The 15,225-nt window shown below is 55.0% G+C and overlaps 1 protein-coding gene across 11 annotated transcripts in view; it reads right to left on the bottom strand.

Annotated features, from left to right (window-relative positions):
• The window catches only part of DENND3 (DENN domain containing 3), a 59,358-nt gene that overhangs the window by 17,305 nt on the left and 26,828 nt on the right, over positions 1-15,225 (bottom strand). For 6 of the 11 annotated variants that reach the window (XM_073794850.1, XM_033842749.2, XM_019931948.3 and 3 more), the window contains 8 exons: positions 13,862-13,958; positions 12,959-13,062; positions 12,204-12,403; positions 10,622-11,143; positions 5,388-5,647; positions 4,089-4,259; positions 2,633-2,762; positions 2-115 (listed from right to left, as the gene is read on the bottom strand). In XM_073794850.1, the coding sequence (XP_073650951.1) occupies positions 2-115; positions 2,633-2,762; positions 4,089-4,259; positions 5,388-5,647; positions 10,622-11,143; positions 12,204-12,403; positions 12,959-13,062; positions 13,862-13,958 (1,598 nt within the window). The remainder of the gene's footprint in view (position 1; positions 116-2,632; positions 2,763-4,088; positions 4,260-5,387; positions 5,648-10,621; positions 11,144-12,203; positions 12,404-12,958; positions 13,063-13,861; positions 13,959-15,225) is intronic. The other 5 variants (XM_019931949.3, XM_033842746.2, XM_019931950.3 and 2 more) reach the window with 2 other exon arrangements.

Below are 15,225 nucleotides of genomic sequence, written 5' to 3'. Positions count from 1 at the left end.
CCTCCACCTGGGGTGTAGAGCAGGACATCGATGGCGCGCGGGAGGGTCTCTCCCGCGGAAGGGTTGATCTTGTGCTTCAGGGTCTCTGAGGTCGTCTTCGGAACTGCCATGGGCACTGAAATGCAGACACAGGGGATTAGTTCCCCAGACGGGAGGAGACCCAGGTCATCCAAGAGACTTGCACATTCTGCTTTCCTTAGGGTATTAGCTCTGGGGTAAAACTTCATAATTTGTGAAGACGACGCTCTCTTTAAACTGGACATTAAAGTAAAGCCAAGCGTATCCGGCCAGAGGGCGAGCATTTGCCAACGTCTCACATTGCTTTTTGTTTAAACACAGCTCTCAAGCTGAATGATCTGACCTCTGTCCACACTCAACCGTCACGTATGGTCTAGCCAAGAGAAGACTTTACACGTTTCTCCATAAATCTAACCCACGAGTGGTTTCTCACCCTTGTCATATAATGTGGCTGCCGTGGGTGCGTCCTGTGTGCTGTAGGACATTTAGCAGCACCCCTGGCCTCACCCAGTCAATGCCAGTAGCAACCTCCCCACTGCCACACACATACACACACCCCCCCCCCACAGATACCTCCAGTCACTGCCAAATGCCCCACCCCAGGGATGGGGTGCAGATTTCAGAAAGTTTCATTTTTAGACCTTCCATCACGCATGGACCATAAGCTCTTAACTTAAGCCCAGGATCATGTATGGTTGCCTCATTCCGCTTTACACAAGGGAAAACAGTTCTTGATTGGGAACAAGGAATCAGGGACACTGAGCTTGGACCATCCCCCCTTCGCCGTATGGAATTAAGAGTGTCATTTGTTGGGTGCTGCCGTGGTAACTGTGTGTTATTTCCAGAGGAGTGAGAAGGCTTTTCTGTAAACTCTTGACAAAGATCAGGCATGAGCTGGGAGTGGTCTAAGCAGCTGAAGGGTAGTGTGTATTTGATTTTGTTCCTAATTAAGGGGGGGGGACAAACCCAGCAATCGATGTCTGGTTCTAGGACTGTTGACAAGGGCGCCTCCAAGTCACTCCAGCAACTGGAGCATCCTGTCTGCTCCCGGTGAGGGGGGGGGGGGGTCCTCGGACCAGGAAGCTCCAGGGATCGCACAGTTAGTGACAGACACAGCAAAGAGGAAAATGCACCAGGGGGAATCCACACATAACTGAGGCTTGTTTGCCCTGATTCTGGGACGACAGTTTAAACAACAGTGTCTTCCTGGCTGTATACACCCAAGAGGAATGAAACACACGTCCAAACAAAAACCTGTATGTGAACGTTCACAGCAGCGCTATTCACGACAGCTGGGAGGTGAGGATTGGATAAACTGTGCCGTATCCACAGAGCAGAATACACGCAGCCCAAAAGGAATGAAGCAGTGACACCTGCCGCTCGGGTGAAGCCTGGAGCGTGATGCTACATGAAGGAAGCTAGACACACAGGACACACCCCGATGAGTTCACTTAGAGGAAGTGCACAGACTCGGCCAAAGTGTGGCAAATCCAGAGAGACAGAAAGGAGGTTAGCGGTTGCTGAAGCAGGTGAGGGGTGGCTGCCAAATGCATGGGGCTTATCACTGGGGTGATGAAAATGTTCTGAAACCCATCATGCTGACGACTGCACAACTCTGAATACACTCAAACCAGTACGGCGTGCACTGTAAAAAGGAACGGTAGGTGAACTGTATCTCAATAAAACCGTTATTTTTAAAAAAGTGCATACAGATAGAACTAGATGTCATCTTAAAAACATCCTACAACTTGTTCATCCGTGTTTCATGAATTAATTTCATGTTGTGGGTTTAACCTAGCACACGTGACTTCCGGCACATAGTAATGTTAATAGCGATAAGTAATCCTCTACTCTCTGCTTCTTTATGCAAAGCGCAGGACAGTTGGTTTTAGGAGATCATTTAAAAGTTGAAACAAAATAGAAGTAGCTAAAATGATGCATAAAGCTATTCTTACCGACTTGCTATTTCCTAGACTTGAAAAATCTTCTAAAAATAAAAAATTGAGCTTACCACCAACCTCCATATGGCTTCCAGAATGTGAGAGCCAGATTTCAAGCTACAGGCGGAGATCAGAGAATTGCTATGGAGGGAAACTGACCAAATCGAGAGAAAAAAGAGAGATGGCCATCGGGGGCCTCCACGCGCTCGCGCGGCGAGGTCCAGCAGCCAGGGGCAGCCGGGCACAGAGGCCCCCGCAGCTCCGCAGTGGGCGTGTGTCTGACCGCAGAACTCAGCGACCATGACGGCGATTCCGTGAGTCGCGCAACAGCCTTCCACGAATTTCTGCTCTGCTTGAACCAGCCAGCAGCAATTCCGTCGCCGACAACTAAGATTCAGGAGCCATATCATCCGGGGTAGAATGGACTCTAGTAACCCAGACACTGAAACGATGAGGTGCCTCGACGTGTCCTGAGGAGCACAGAGCTCCAAGGTATTAAGTGAGGAAAGGAAAGATGCAGAACAACGGGTGATATTCAAAAATGAAAAGTACAGGAGAAAAACTTGAGACATTTGGGATTGGTTCTAATGGACAAGACAAAAGTCAACCAGATAAAAATCACTTAAGACATAACTCAGGACACCGCGGCTGCATTGAACACATGCTGATCTTACTTTCGTTCTTCATCTTATCGAAGTAAGACAACTTGGAGGCCGCGTAGATGGCGCCGGGCGACTGCAGTGCACCCACGACGGCGTCCATCAGCAGGACGTGGGTCAGTGCCTGCTGGACGTACTGGGGGTCCTGTGGGAGGGACAGTCATCTCAGCACAGCTTCACTGAAATCATTTCACTCTAAGACTTTGTCACGTCACATAAAACAACCCTTTCAAAGATGTGTGTTTTTCAAAGCCACGTGAAGAGTTTAGATTTGGGTTTGATGTCACGTGATCACGTCCTCTGAGTTGAGACATACACTGGCTGTTTATACCAGGGGTCAGCAAACTTCTGTAAAGGGCCAGGTGCTGAACACTTTAGGGTCTGTGGGCCATGCAGTCTCTGCCACGACAACTCAGCTCTGCCGTCAAGGGCAAAGGCAGCCGCAGACACTGTAAAGGAGAGGGCGGGACGTGAGTCCGTACGACTCTCCTTAGACGTCTGCCAGCCCACGGGCTTTGATGAGCCAGTGTGTGGTAAATAAACCAGTGGGTATAAAACCAAACAGGGAGCCGCGAAGTCACAGAGTATTGGAATCTTAGGACCTAGTCCCCGCTTCCTGCTCCAAACAGAAACGCTCCTTCTGTCTCCATGACCTTGGGCTTCTCCAGTGACAGAACGTCCATCAGAAACGGCAGCTCTCCCACCACTGAACATACGTTCTTCCTGACGCTTTCCACTGGGTGCCGCCCTCACCTGCATCTCCCTGAGGATCCGTGGGCACAGCTCTCCAGAACCTTCTGAACTGCTCCCTCATGAGAGTCCCCTATTCGTACTCTTTGCCCACTTTGTTGTGTGTTTTCCTGTCTCATCTTGCCATTTAGACAAGACAAATATCTCCCCTGCACCGTGTGTCCTCAGTCTTGCCCTCCGTCCACGGTACCCTTCATGACTAGGAAGTCTTAATTTGGTGTGATCAAAGCCATCAGTTTGGCCCAAAGTAAATGAAGGTACAGAAGTCCCTAGGATATAAATGTAACCCTGTGGAAGGAATCTAACACCTCCCCCCAACCAAAACCCTAATCCTGTGAAGGGGAAAAATGAAGAGCCGCTTAGAGCAGGGTGTGCCCGGACCACCCAGCTCAGACCTGCCAGAGTCCAGCCCCCAACGCTCCCTTCCCTGGGGTGTCACCAGGGGCAGGGGGCAGTGCAGAGTGGTCACTCCCACAGTCCACCCACACCACCCTGCCAGCCCTTGCGTTTGCCCCCAGGGCGTCCCCCAAGACCCCAGGGCTTTGCATTGGGTCACGCGCACCGCAGCATCCTTAATGCCTTCTGATGAGACCTCATCTAATTCAATGGATCCCGCGCCCAGGCCCAGGCCCAGGCCCCAGTCCCACCCGGCTTTATGCTGAGCATTATTATAGAGACATGAGCCTTGGGTGAGAATAAAAAGGCAGACCGGGCCCCAGACCTTGTGGTCGTCGGCCAGCTTCTTCCCAGCCCACATCTCCTTCACCATCAGGTGCCACAGGTCACACTCTGTTTTAAGATTAGCTTCAAAGACTTCTTTCTTGGACAGCACTTTGATTTTTAAAGTGGGAATTCTCAGGAGCAGAAAAGCTACTGTGGTGTTTCTGACTTCCTGCAGAGGGAAAAAGAGCCAAGTAAGTGAAATGACACCCGCAGGGATCCTGGAGTCAATAGGAAATACATTTAGGGGTGGCGGTCTGCACACACTGAGGGGACCCACTGGGCACTGGCTGACATCCCCATGGGAAGGCAGAGTCCTTGAGGCTGGCCTGGGGCTGGGGCTGCCCGGGTGGGAGGTCCGGCAGGACCCAAGCAGGCCCTGAAGTACCCGGCGCCGGGTGCCCGGGGTGGGGTGAACAGGGCTCCTCCAGGTGGTCTGTTCTCAGAGACAGGTGACGGGGAGTCAGGGTCACGGCGGTGTCTGGAGCTCAGCGAGCCTTCCTGGTGGGTCTAAGTGTGACCTGTCAGCCACACGTCGACAGAGACACACCGGTGGACTCGTCCTCAGCGTTTAAAGATGCTTCATTCTTTCACCTCCTTAAATCTCTGTCTCTGGACTTCTGGGAGGAAGCCCGTCAAAGCAGGCTTGGGGGGAAAACTGAAGGAACCAGTGAGAAGGTGCGTCCACTGGCCCAGCCCTAGGCGTGGGCCACAGGGGAGTTCTCATGCCTCTTCTGTCTCTGGGAATATGCAGTAACTGGATTAACACACGGAACACACCGCTTATAGATTTAGGAAATAAACCTGGGAAAATAAAGGTAAGCCATGAGTCAGGATCTCGACTCAGATTCCCTTAGTGGGGAAGATGACATTTAAAGTTGTTATAAAATGAACAGCGTGGGCCAGCCAGGAACCTGATCAGGAAACGAGATGGAACCGCTCACGGGCTGGCCCACGGCCGTTTCCCAGTAAAGAAACGTCTATGCTTCTCCTACATTGTCGAACCAGGTCAGCGAAAGGACAAGCCTGCCTTGCTTCTTGCTCTTCCCCCAAATACAAGTCAGCTGAACAGAGAATCTGCTGTCGGTGCACTTCCTGCTCTGAACACATCACCCACTCCATCTATTCAGTCCTCACATCACTCCTATTCGGAGGGTGCATCCTTATTCCCACTTTACAGGTGAGCAAACTGAGGCACAAACCATGAGTGGCTTGTGACGGGCCCACGGCTGGCAGAGCCCGGTGGGCTGTCCGGCTGCTGCACCTCCCAAGCCCAGGCGGCTTCCAGAGCTGCCCTCACCTCTATGTTTCTGAAGGTGGAAATCTCCACGTAGCCCGGCCTCCCCTCAGTAAGGAGGAACAGGCGCTTCTGGGTCATGGCGATCTTGCCCACGCCGCGATTTGTTTTGACGGAGCTTGACAGCTTATACACACACTCGTTTTTGTCCAGCTGCTCCGTCACCGAAAAAGGCAGGTTGACCCCTTGGGCCTCTGCTTCTGCCTCCTTCCAGCAGTTGTAGAAGTCTTTGAATGTTTCTGGGTCAATCTGTTTCTGGTGTCCTTAGTTTTATAAAGAAAAAAAAAAGAGAGATTCTTACAGCCACGGCCACAGGTGCCTCAAGAACGGTTGCTTTACAATCAGGAAGCAGCACGTTACCCGCAGGACATAGCGGGTGGCGCCAGCACCTAAGTCTGCCTGGATGGAAACCACCTGGAAAGCGCCCCCTCCTTCCGCAGCTTCCCCAGGTGCCCAGGTGGGCACGTGATCTGGCCTGAGCCCATTGCCCTCTCCAGCCCCTACGTAGCCAGGTAGTCACAGTAACTCCTAGGGCACCAGGTAGGGACACTGGGACAAGGACAAAGTCCTGTGTCACCTCTAGAGCTGGTGGCAGCCATCTTGGGGCCAGTCCCAGGGCGAAGCTAATGCTAAAGAGACCAGATCCTTGGTGACACTCCCATACCACTGGATCAAGCCTTACCTGAAGCTGGCTTTATCTCAGTACTCTTTGGGTATATGAGCAAATAAGTTATTATTTGTAACCGTGATGATCTTAGTTGATACAGCAACCTTCCCAAATGTCCAATATTCAGGGGCTCCGGAGTCAGAGAGAGACCCAAGTCCGAAGCCCAGCTTCACTACTGTTTAGCAGTGTGACCACAGGCCAGCTGTGGAACGAACCTGCTTCCCTGTCTGTAACGTGGAGCTGGAACCACCCCCAACTCCCACTCAGCCGCTAAGAAGTCCGGCCCGTTCTAAGCTCGATGTTTCCCTGTGCCTGGCTCCTGCATCCTCCATTCTGCATCCTGGATCTGTCTGCCCTCCGTCCTCAGAGGGCCCTTCACATCCTACCCAGGAAGAAGCTCCTTAGTGGCCTCCCGCCTTCTAAGCTGCCCCCGCCGGCAGCCTGCTTCACTCCACGCCTAGAATGAGGCTCCTCGTATCCACCAGGCCCAGATTCCTCCAGGATCAGGCCCCTCCTCCCCTTCGCACTCCTGCATCCCAGCACAGTGACAAGCATGTTGTTACGTGCCTCTGCACATTGCTGGTCTGGAGTGCTCGGACCAGAAAACTCCTACCTATCCTTCAAGACCCAGATAAAATGGCCCATGGGCAGCCTTCCCAGACAAGGGCCCACTAAGCTGATGCGCTCTTCCCTCACGGCATCTAACAATGCTTGCTGTGCTCTACCCTCTATACAGGCCCAGCTACCCTGGGCAGCTTGGTCCTAGATCAGGAGACTGAGGACTGGAGAGGGAAGCCCTACCAGCGGGTGGGCAGGTGCCAGGCAGACGGCCCGCCGACGCCATGCCTTCGTGGGTCTGCCTTTCCCACTGGGGGCCTGCTCGGGATGCAGAAGCCTCCCCGTCTCAGCCTGGCTGGAGGCCAGATCTAAGAGGTCAAGAAAGGCTGTGAGGACTTCCCTGGTGGCGCAGTGGTTGAGAGTCCGCCTGCCGATGCAGGGGACACGGGTTCGTGCCCTGGTCCGGGAGGATCCCACGTGCCGTGGAGCAGCTGGGCCCATGAGCCATGGCCGCTGAGCCTGCGCGTCCGGAGCCTGTGCTCCGCAACGGGAGAGGCCACGACAGTGAGAGGCCGGCGTACCGCAAAAAAAACAAAAAAGAAAGGCTGTGAAAGCTCGGCTCTGGTTCCCTAACACCTACCAGATAACGGTTTCCTGGGGAATTTGATGTCGTGGCCACAACTGAGTCTGGCCTCATCCCCACACAGGGCAGGCACAGGAATATTCAGGTGAAAACCTCCCAGGTGGCAGGATTCTGAGTTGACTCTCCTCTGGCTCACCTGTGTTTTTCTAATTGCCTTACAACCGTGGTCTACTACTTACAAATTTGTTTAACGTCCTTGGATCCAAACAGAATCACACCACAGTGGGATATCTGTATATACTTGGGTCGTTTTTAGAAAGTAAGTTACTGAGGGACTTCCCTGGCGGTCCAGTGGTTAAGACTTTGTCTTCCAGTGCAGGGGGTGTGGGTTCAATCCCTGGTCGGGGAGCTAAGACCCCACATGCCCTGCAGCCAAAAAACCAAAACAAAATAGAAGCAATATCGTAACAAATTCACTGAAGACTTTAAAAACGGTCCACGTCAAAAAAAATCTTAAAAATAAAAAAAGAAAGTCACTGAAAAAAATGAAGCACAAGGGCCGGTGGGCAGGTGCCCAGGCAGACGGGCCCGGGGGTCCCTGTGCTGGGCAGCGAGGTACCAAGAGGGTGCGCATCAGGGTGGGGCCCCGACCCCGTGACACGGTTCTCATCCCGCTTCCATTTCGGAAAGGCTCCTCCGTGTAGCTGCCTCTGACTGGAGCGCCTCCATCTACACCTCCTGGCGGTTCTGAACATCATGTTTTTAATCAGAAGCACTTGGCTATTTTAAGTGGATGACAAGGAAGAGGATGTTTAGTCTACGTAGCCAAGGAAAAGCCCAAGAATCAGGAGAGCGCGAGAGGGGAGTTGGGGAGAACCACGAAGCCATTACTTAATGAAAGCTGGAGCCAAAGATGCTGGGACGTGGAGCCTGGAGCCAAGAAACCCGTCCCTTCTGTCATTAGGACAAATGCTCCCACCATCTGGGTCCCTGCACAGTGCCGGGGCCAAGCGGAGCGAAGCGCAGGTCCCCAGAACCGGAAACAGCTTCCTCTCGCGGGCAGACGGGAGGCGGGCTCGCGGGCTTTGAGAGCCGGGGTGAAGGACACCAGAGAGGCCAGGGGTGCCCACGCGGGCCTGTGGATGCCACCCCTGCCAGGGCCGCAGCACAGCTGGACGGTGCACGTCCATGGCACCCACACAGCAATAGCCACCGTGCACACGAGGGGCCACCACGCACACCCGCAGCCGCGGACAGAACGCGCATTCGTCTCCAATTCTGCACAAACATGCCACCTGTTCATCTCTGCCCCTCACCCGCACTCCAACACAACCCCTCCAGCTCATCTTACAGGGGAGGCAGGGTCACCAGCTCCCGTGGGCCACACTGAAGGCCACACACAGCTGACTCCCCGCCCTGGGGCCAGGTCGTGAGGGCCCTGCACCTCGAATACCAGACTCCGACGTGTGTTCTTATGTTACATCCGTTTATTCTAAGATGGTGACCTTCAGCTTTGACCTAATCCTCCTTTTATTAGCACATACGCGCCCGTCAGGCAGAAACGTACATTGGATGCTGCGCGACAACGGTGCACGTATCCCAGAATCAAGGCCAACAATGACCTGCTTGCAATGCAAATGGAGCCTAAGTGACAACAGGGCCATCGACGGCACTGTCACCGTGGTCATCTGAGGATGCCCTCCCGGGTGTCCTTTCACGTCCCCGCAAGTCTGGGGCTGCTGGACGGCGCCCACGTGTTCAGCCGTAAGCCACACTGTCTGGCTCCCGTGGGACACGCTTCTGGCCAAGGAGAGATGAGAGCTGGGAGGGCCAGGCCCTCTTCTCCCAGGAAAAGAGCGCCGCCCAGGCCATCGGCCCCCCGGGCTGCGCAGCAACGGGCTGGGCTGGGGGGAGAGGAAAGGGCCGGCTGCACGTCCAGACACCTCGTCACACGAGAACAGCCCCCCCGGGTGGATTACGCCGCGGTACTTCAGGCCCTGCAGCTGGCCTAGTGCTCGTATCCTTGTGTCCTCGCGAGGGCCCGCGTGGGAAGGGGGGGGCAGGGCCTCCTCTGAGAGCGCTGAGCCCCACAGCGCCTGCGCCCCACCTCCCGGTGGCCTGGGTGCTGCTGGTTGACCCCGCGAGAACCTCTGCCCCTGGCGGACTCAGTGCACCCCCCACTGCCCTGCCCATGGGAGTCCCCTGGGCAGCACCAGTCGCCCACAGATGCCCAGGGAGATGAGACTGGCTGGCCACGACGGGCCACTTCTCCGCGGCCGACATAAGGTGACACCACGCGGAGGGTCCCGTGGGCGCTGGGCCGGCCGCGCCCCCATCAGACCGATGGAGGGACTGTGAACAAGCGGCCCCATCCCTCCACTGGTGGGAAGGCGGCGCGCGTGGGTACAGAGAGGCCGGGCAACTTGACGGCAGCCGCGTAACGAGGAAGGACATCCCACACCTGTTACCAGCAAAGCACGGCCTTTCCAGAGGACACAGGGACTCCCGCACAGGACACGGAAGGAGATCCGACCCGATGGAAAAACAGGCCAGGCTGTGCCGCGCAGCTCCAAGGAGAGAGGCCCAGACGCCCCGAGCACAGGTGCTGACGCTCAGTGCGAGGCCACCTTGCTCACCAAACCGCAGAATACTTCAGACAACTGCACCCCGCGCTGCCCAGGAGGTGCGGCTGGGCAGCCTCCCGTGCTGCAGACCCGCCTTGAGGGACCTGCTGGGGGGATGGCAGCTCCCACCCGACGGGGCTGCAGCAGCATCCTAGAGAAGGCCATCCACGACCGGGGGGCAGGCTGCGAGCCTCACTCGTCAGCATCAGGACAGGCGGACACGACCAAGAGTACAGGCCAACACGCTGCGCCGCCCTCACGTGCACAACACCGTCGGCAGCAAAGGCACGGCGAGACGCCTGTGAGCACCACGGATACGCTTTGAAAATGCAGACCAACACACACGTACCGCGTGAGTCACGTATAGTTTACAAACGCACAAATCCTACGTTCTGCTTGTGGGTGCGTCCACGTGCCGCAAACGCATAAGAACTTGGTCAGAAGGGAAAGGTCAAGTTTGGGACAGTGTCCCTCTGAGGAGGGAGGGGAGGAAAGGGTTCTGGACCAACCAGACGACTGCAGTAAACGTGGGAAACAAAAGCAGCGGCGGTGGAGGTGCCTGAAGCATTCCGGCTGGAGACATGCGTCCCCATGTGGGAGGAAGGGGTCAGCACACAGCGAGCAACCCCCCAGGACGGGAGAGATGCCATTAAGTGTCACCAGGCCCTCCATCCCCACCCCCTTCCCAGAGCCTCGGCCAGCCCAGGAAGCAGGTAAAGCCCTCGCCCGCCCCGCAAGGCTCCTCCAGGCTGGGCCAACCTGCTCTCGAGGGTCTGCGCCACCCACCCCGCGGGCATCCTCCTACCTACGGTTAACGCCTCGAAGAGCCGGTGTATGATGCCCGCGTCCTTCACGATGCCCGACTCCTGCACCCTCTTCACAAAGTCGTCCAGCTGCATGTGCTTCTTGGGCAGCTCGAAGTTCTTCACGCGGTCGTCGGCCTTGGGGGCGTCCTCGGGCTTGTCCACGACCTCACTGATGAGCCGGCGCAGCTCGGGCGTCCGCTCGGCCTGCGCGCGCTCGGGCGCCGACAGGGACTTCACCGTCCTCTGGACGAGGTCGGCGGGAAAGATGCGCACGTCCGTCTTGTACAGGCTCTGGAAGTCCAGGAGGGCGCCCAGCAGCTGGCCCTGCATCAGCTGGACGAGCCCGCGCAGGTAGAAGTACCTCGCCAGCAGCACCGAGTTCTCGGGGGCCAGCGAGTCCATGGCTTTGCTCAGCTGGGCCACGCAGTCCGCGTGGAACGCCTGCACACACTGGCCCACCAGTGGAAAGTGGATTTCCGGGATCTTGAAGGTGTATGTCAACTTGGGGGGCACGTCCAGAACTGAGAAGTGAAGGGGAGATGAACGGTTAGCATGGACCTTAGAAACAGACACGCGTTCCCACCCCGTCACCCTGCCCAGGGCCGTTTCTGTGCCTCGGGTGCAGCGTGGAGCAGGACGCCCCGTGCCTCTTCCAGAAAGTTCCACGTGCCCCACGCTGAACGGGGCCCCTCACTGCTCCCATGGCACAAATAGTGTTATTTGTTAAAACTGTTGATGCTAAGTTGAAACACGTGGCGGTGAGTCTTTGTTGAAGGACTAAGCTAATAACCTAGGCCGAGACGCACCTGCCAGGCGGGTAAACCTCCCAAACAGCTGTTTCATTCACCGTAACAGCAGCTCTGCGCCATGGGTACTGTTACCATGCCCATCTCCCAGGGTGGGGACTGAGGCCTCCCCGGGTCCCCGGTACACAGCTACTGGGTACCCCAGGGTCACACAGCCAGAAAGCAGCTGTGCAGGGGACTCAGACCCACCAGGAGCCTCCAGAAGGTCAGTAAGGTCTTTTCATTTGAACACGCGGCCCCTCCTGGCGTCGCCGGCATGATCCCCACTCAGCCTCCAGCTCTCCCGCGAATGCGCCAGGAGGTACCAGCTGGTACTGGTGCCTTAGCCCGAGGCAGCAGCCACTGGGGGTCCGAGTGGCTCACAGCGCTGGCCTCACTGCAGTTTCTCCCAAGGGCACTGGCTTCCTCTGTACCCTCAGCCCGTAGGAAGGGCCTGGCAATCACTGGGGGCCTAAGAGTTGCTGCATCCCCTTAGACAGTCATATATGTAAACACGTATCTCCTATGTACACATACACATACGTGCATATACACACACAAGTATGAAAACAGTGGGACGGGGCGATGGAAAATGCAGACGAGAAATCGCTTTCTGTAATAAGCACAGTCTGCAAAATGAATGTTCTAAAAATATTTCAAATGACTAGTTGCCAGAAAGCTACAGCCATAAGCCCCCCTTCGCTTCTACTGAAACGAGCTGTGGTTTCTTTCAGTGACGGGCAGCGTGAGAACCAAGTGAGCGAGGAAAGCCACAGCACGGGCGTGGCTGCACCACCTGTGTGGCTGCCTCCACAATCCTCGGTACGCATCTTCCGCAGCGACGAGTTCCGGGGCGGCAGCTCGGGCACCGCGATGTCCTGCAGGTTGGGCATGCTGACCACCATGCGCCTGTGAGCCCCGTGCGGGGCCGAGGGCTTCCGGCTGGCCATCTTCTCCACGGTGGGTCTTCTTGGACTCAGGAGCATCCCGTCTATCCTGGGTGGAAAAACCCAACACCTCGTAGACACGGCAACGGTTGAAGCACAGGCTCAACTGGGCATTCTCCCCACCGTGGTGACCAGAATCCAGCATTGCCACACGGAGCGGGAAACGGCGGGCACGCTCCTGGCTCTCCCACGTGTAGTGAGGGCTGCATACAGTCCGCACCCCAGGAGAAGCCACAACACACAGAACAAGGGCGTCATCGACAGCCGACATGCGTTTGAGGGGTTCAGGAAAAGCGGCATGGAAGAGGCGGGAAACGGTGACGATGTGGGGAGAGAAAGAGAAGGAAATGGGGAGAAAACAGCACAAAGACCCAGAGCTACCGCTGCAGGTACCCAGAGCTGCCTCTGCAGGTACGTCCAGCGCCCCCCGCAAGAAACAGAAGTGCACGGGGAGGAGCCTGACGTGTTACCCGACTCATTATGAATTTCTAAATGTGAGACTTCTCTGATCGAATTTGTCATTTATCCTTCCACATAAAACTGTGCTCCTTGAGCACACGGACACCCAAGGAGTCGTGCATCCTTTAGAACGTAATATGCAAACCTGTCCTCTTCGGACTGCGTGCAGAGGTCCATCTGGGCAAAGGCGTCCATCCTTCTGCTGAGCCGAGCCTTGAGGAAAGCATGAAACATGTAGGTATCCAAGACCTGGAACAGACACCGAGGGGCAGGTTATTGCGCCTGATCCACGGTCCTCTCCTCCCCGAGCTGCCAGGGCAGCTGCAGCCACTGCACGGGTGGCCCTTCCCGACCCGAGGCCTCTCGCCAGCACCTTTGGACAAAAGTGCCCAGACACAGGTAGCTTTCTTAATTTATCATAATCTAAGATTTCCCCTCAATCCCTCACCAGCCAATCTCAAAGAATCAGCCACTCTTTGCATTTGAAAAACCACAGAAAGTTCAAAAGTCCAAACCACCCTGCCCCCCGGGACAGCAGCAGCCGCAGTCCCTGTGTTTCGTCATGGATTCTGGCGTCTCCTGGGGACGGCAGCCTCTCTAACGCTCCGCACCTCACAGCCAGCGCACCCCGTCTCCAGACTCACACGCAACAATCTCCAAGTCAGCTCCCAGGGAGTGTGGATGCTGCCCGGCCCTGGGAAGGGGGCGGTGATGGGAAGGGCATGGAATTGTGCGGCATGATGGAAAGGTTCTAGATCCAGACTGAGGAAGGGGCGACCAGGTACACGCCTTGGTCAAAACTCTGCACTCACTATACTTAAAATGAGTGCATTCTGTTATATGTAAATCCCACTCTAAAAAGCCAATTAAAAAAAATCAGAGCTGGCCAAAGGATCAGAAGAAACCACGCTAAAACAAACTTTTAGAAAAGCTAAGACACTGAATAGAATATTAACAGATACTGGAAACACGACTTGAAAAATACTTTAGATACAGAAAAGGGCGAAGGAGCGACTATACACACACACAAACCCCACACACCTCTTACCTGTTTATAAAACTGCTGGTCCCCCGGAGCTCTTGTTTTGAGAAACTCTTCACTATTGAACACCCTATGTTCATAATTTAAGTGATTCTTCACTCCCCTGATGAAGAAAGATAGTCTAAGAGTTGAAATATTTTTAAATACATGAAAAAGACATTGCTGTTAGCAGAAAAACAGTAACAAGAAATCCACACTTTGAAAAGCCCTGTCTGTAGGAACAGTACCCTGAGCGCTGAGGGACACGGTTTGGATGTATTCTGTGGTGGGGCTTTCTCGTCACTTCAAGCAGAGCTTTCCCCCAACTGGAATGAAGGTCAGGGTGGGGGGGTGTCTGTCTTCTTCGAGCCCCCTAGCTCCTTATGCAAATGAAGACGCAATCACCCATAATTGTTCATACAAATAAAACTGAGTTCAGGGTGGTGACACAGGAAGGGCACCCAGACTCTGAGCACTGACCCAGCTCGGCCACCAGCCGGACCCTCGCCGGCCACTTCCCCATCCTACACCGTGGGGGCTTGGGCACACGACCCCCTGATCTGCCGTGAGAGCCTACCAAGAGAATCAGTAATCCTACAGGGCATATTCAGGACGTAGCACGTCCGATGTTTTCCTTCTCTTGTGAGGGAAAAAATTACTTCACCTGATATCGTATTTTCTTTTTAATGAACTAAACTCATCAAGTTTGCAGAGTATTAAAAAAAAAAAACCCTTCATGAAAGATTTCATATTAAAAGAACAAAAGGAAAACTACATTTCGACAACCACACAAATTATACTGCTCTGAGCAAAGAGCTAATACAACCCATCTATAACCTGACATCCCGTCTTCCTAATAAATCATTTGCTTACATACATACAGACAGCCAAAGAATACAACCATTAAAATGCTGATTTTGAAAGAATCACACTGAGTGTCATCAAGTTGGCCAGCTCTGGTTTAAAGACCCCTCCCAGGCAGGGTCTGTCCAGATCCGAAGGGGACCTGGTGTTGCCACCCTCCCTGCTACACAACCCAGGAGGTGAGGCGGGGAGAGGGAGAGAGAGTGGGAGGGAGAGAGAGAGAGAGAGAGAGAGAGAGAGTGGGGGGGGGGAGAGAGAGAAGGAGAGACAGGGGAGGGAGAGAGAGGGAGAGAGAGAGAGAGAGAGGGAGAGAGGGAGAGAGGGAGAGAGGGAGGGAGAGAGAGAGAAGAAGAGAGGGAGGGGGGAAGGGAGAAAGAGAGAGAGGGAGGGAGGGAGAGGGAGAGAGAGACAGAGAGGGCGGGGAGAGAGACAGAGACAGAGAGAGAGACAGAGGAGGGGGGAGAGAGATAGAGAGAGAGGGAGAGAGGGAGAGAGGGAGAGGGAGAGAAAGAGAAAGAGAGAGAGGG

Source organism: Tursiops truncatus, chromosome 17 (genome assembly GCF_011762595.2).
Source record: "Tursiops truncatus isolate mTurTru1 chromosome 17, mTurTru1.mat.Y, whole genome shotgun sequence".
Classification (NCBI taxonomy): domain Eukaryota; kingdom Metazoa; phylum Chordata; class Mammalia; order Artiodactyla; family Delphinidae; genus Tursiops; species Tursiops truncatus.
This window is presented reverse-complemented; position numbering and strand designations above follow the sequence as displayed.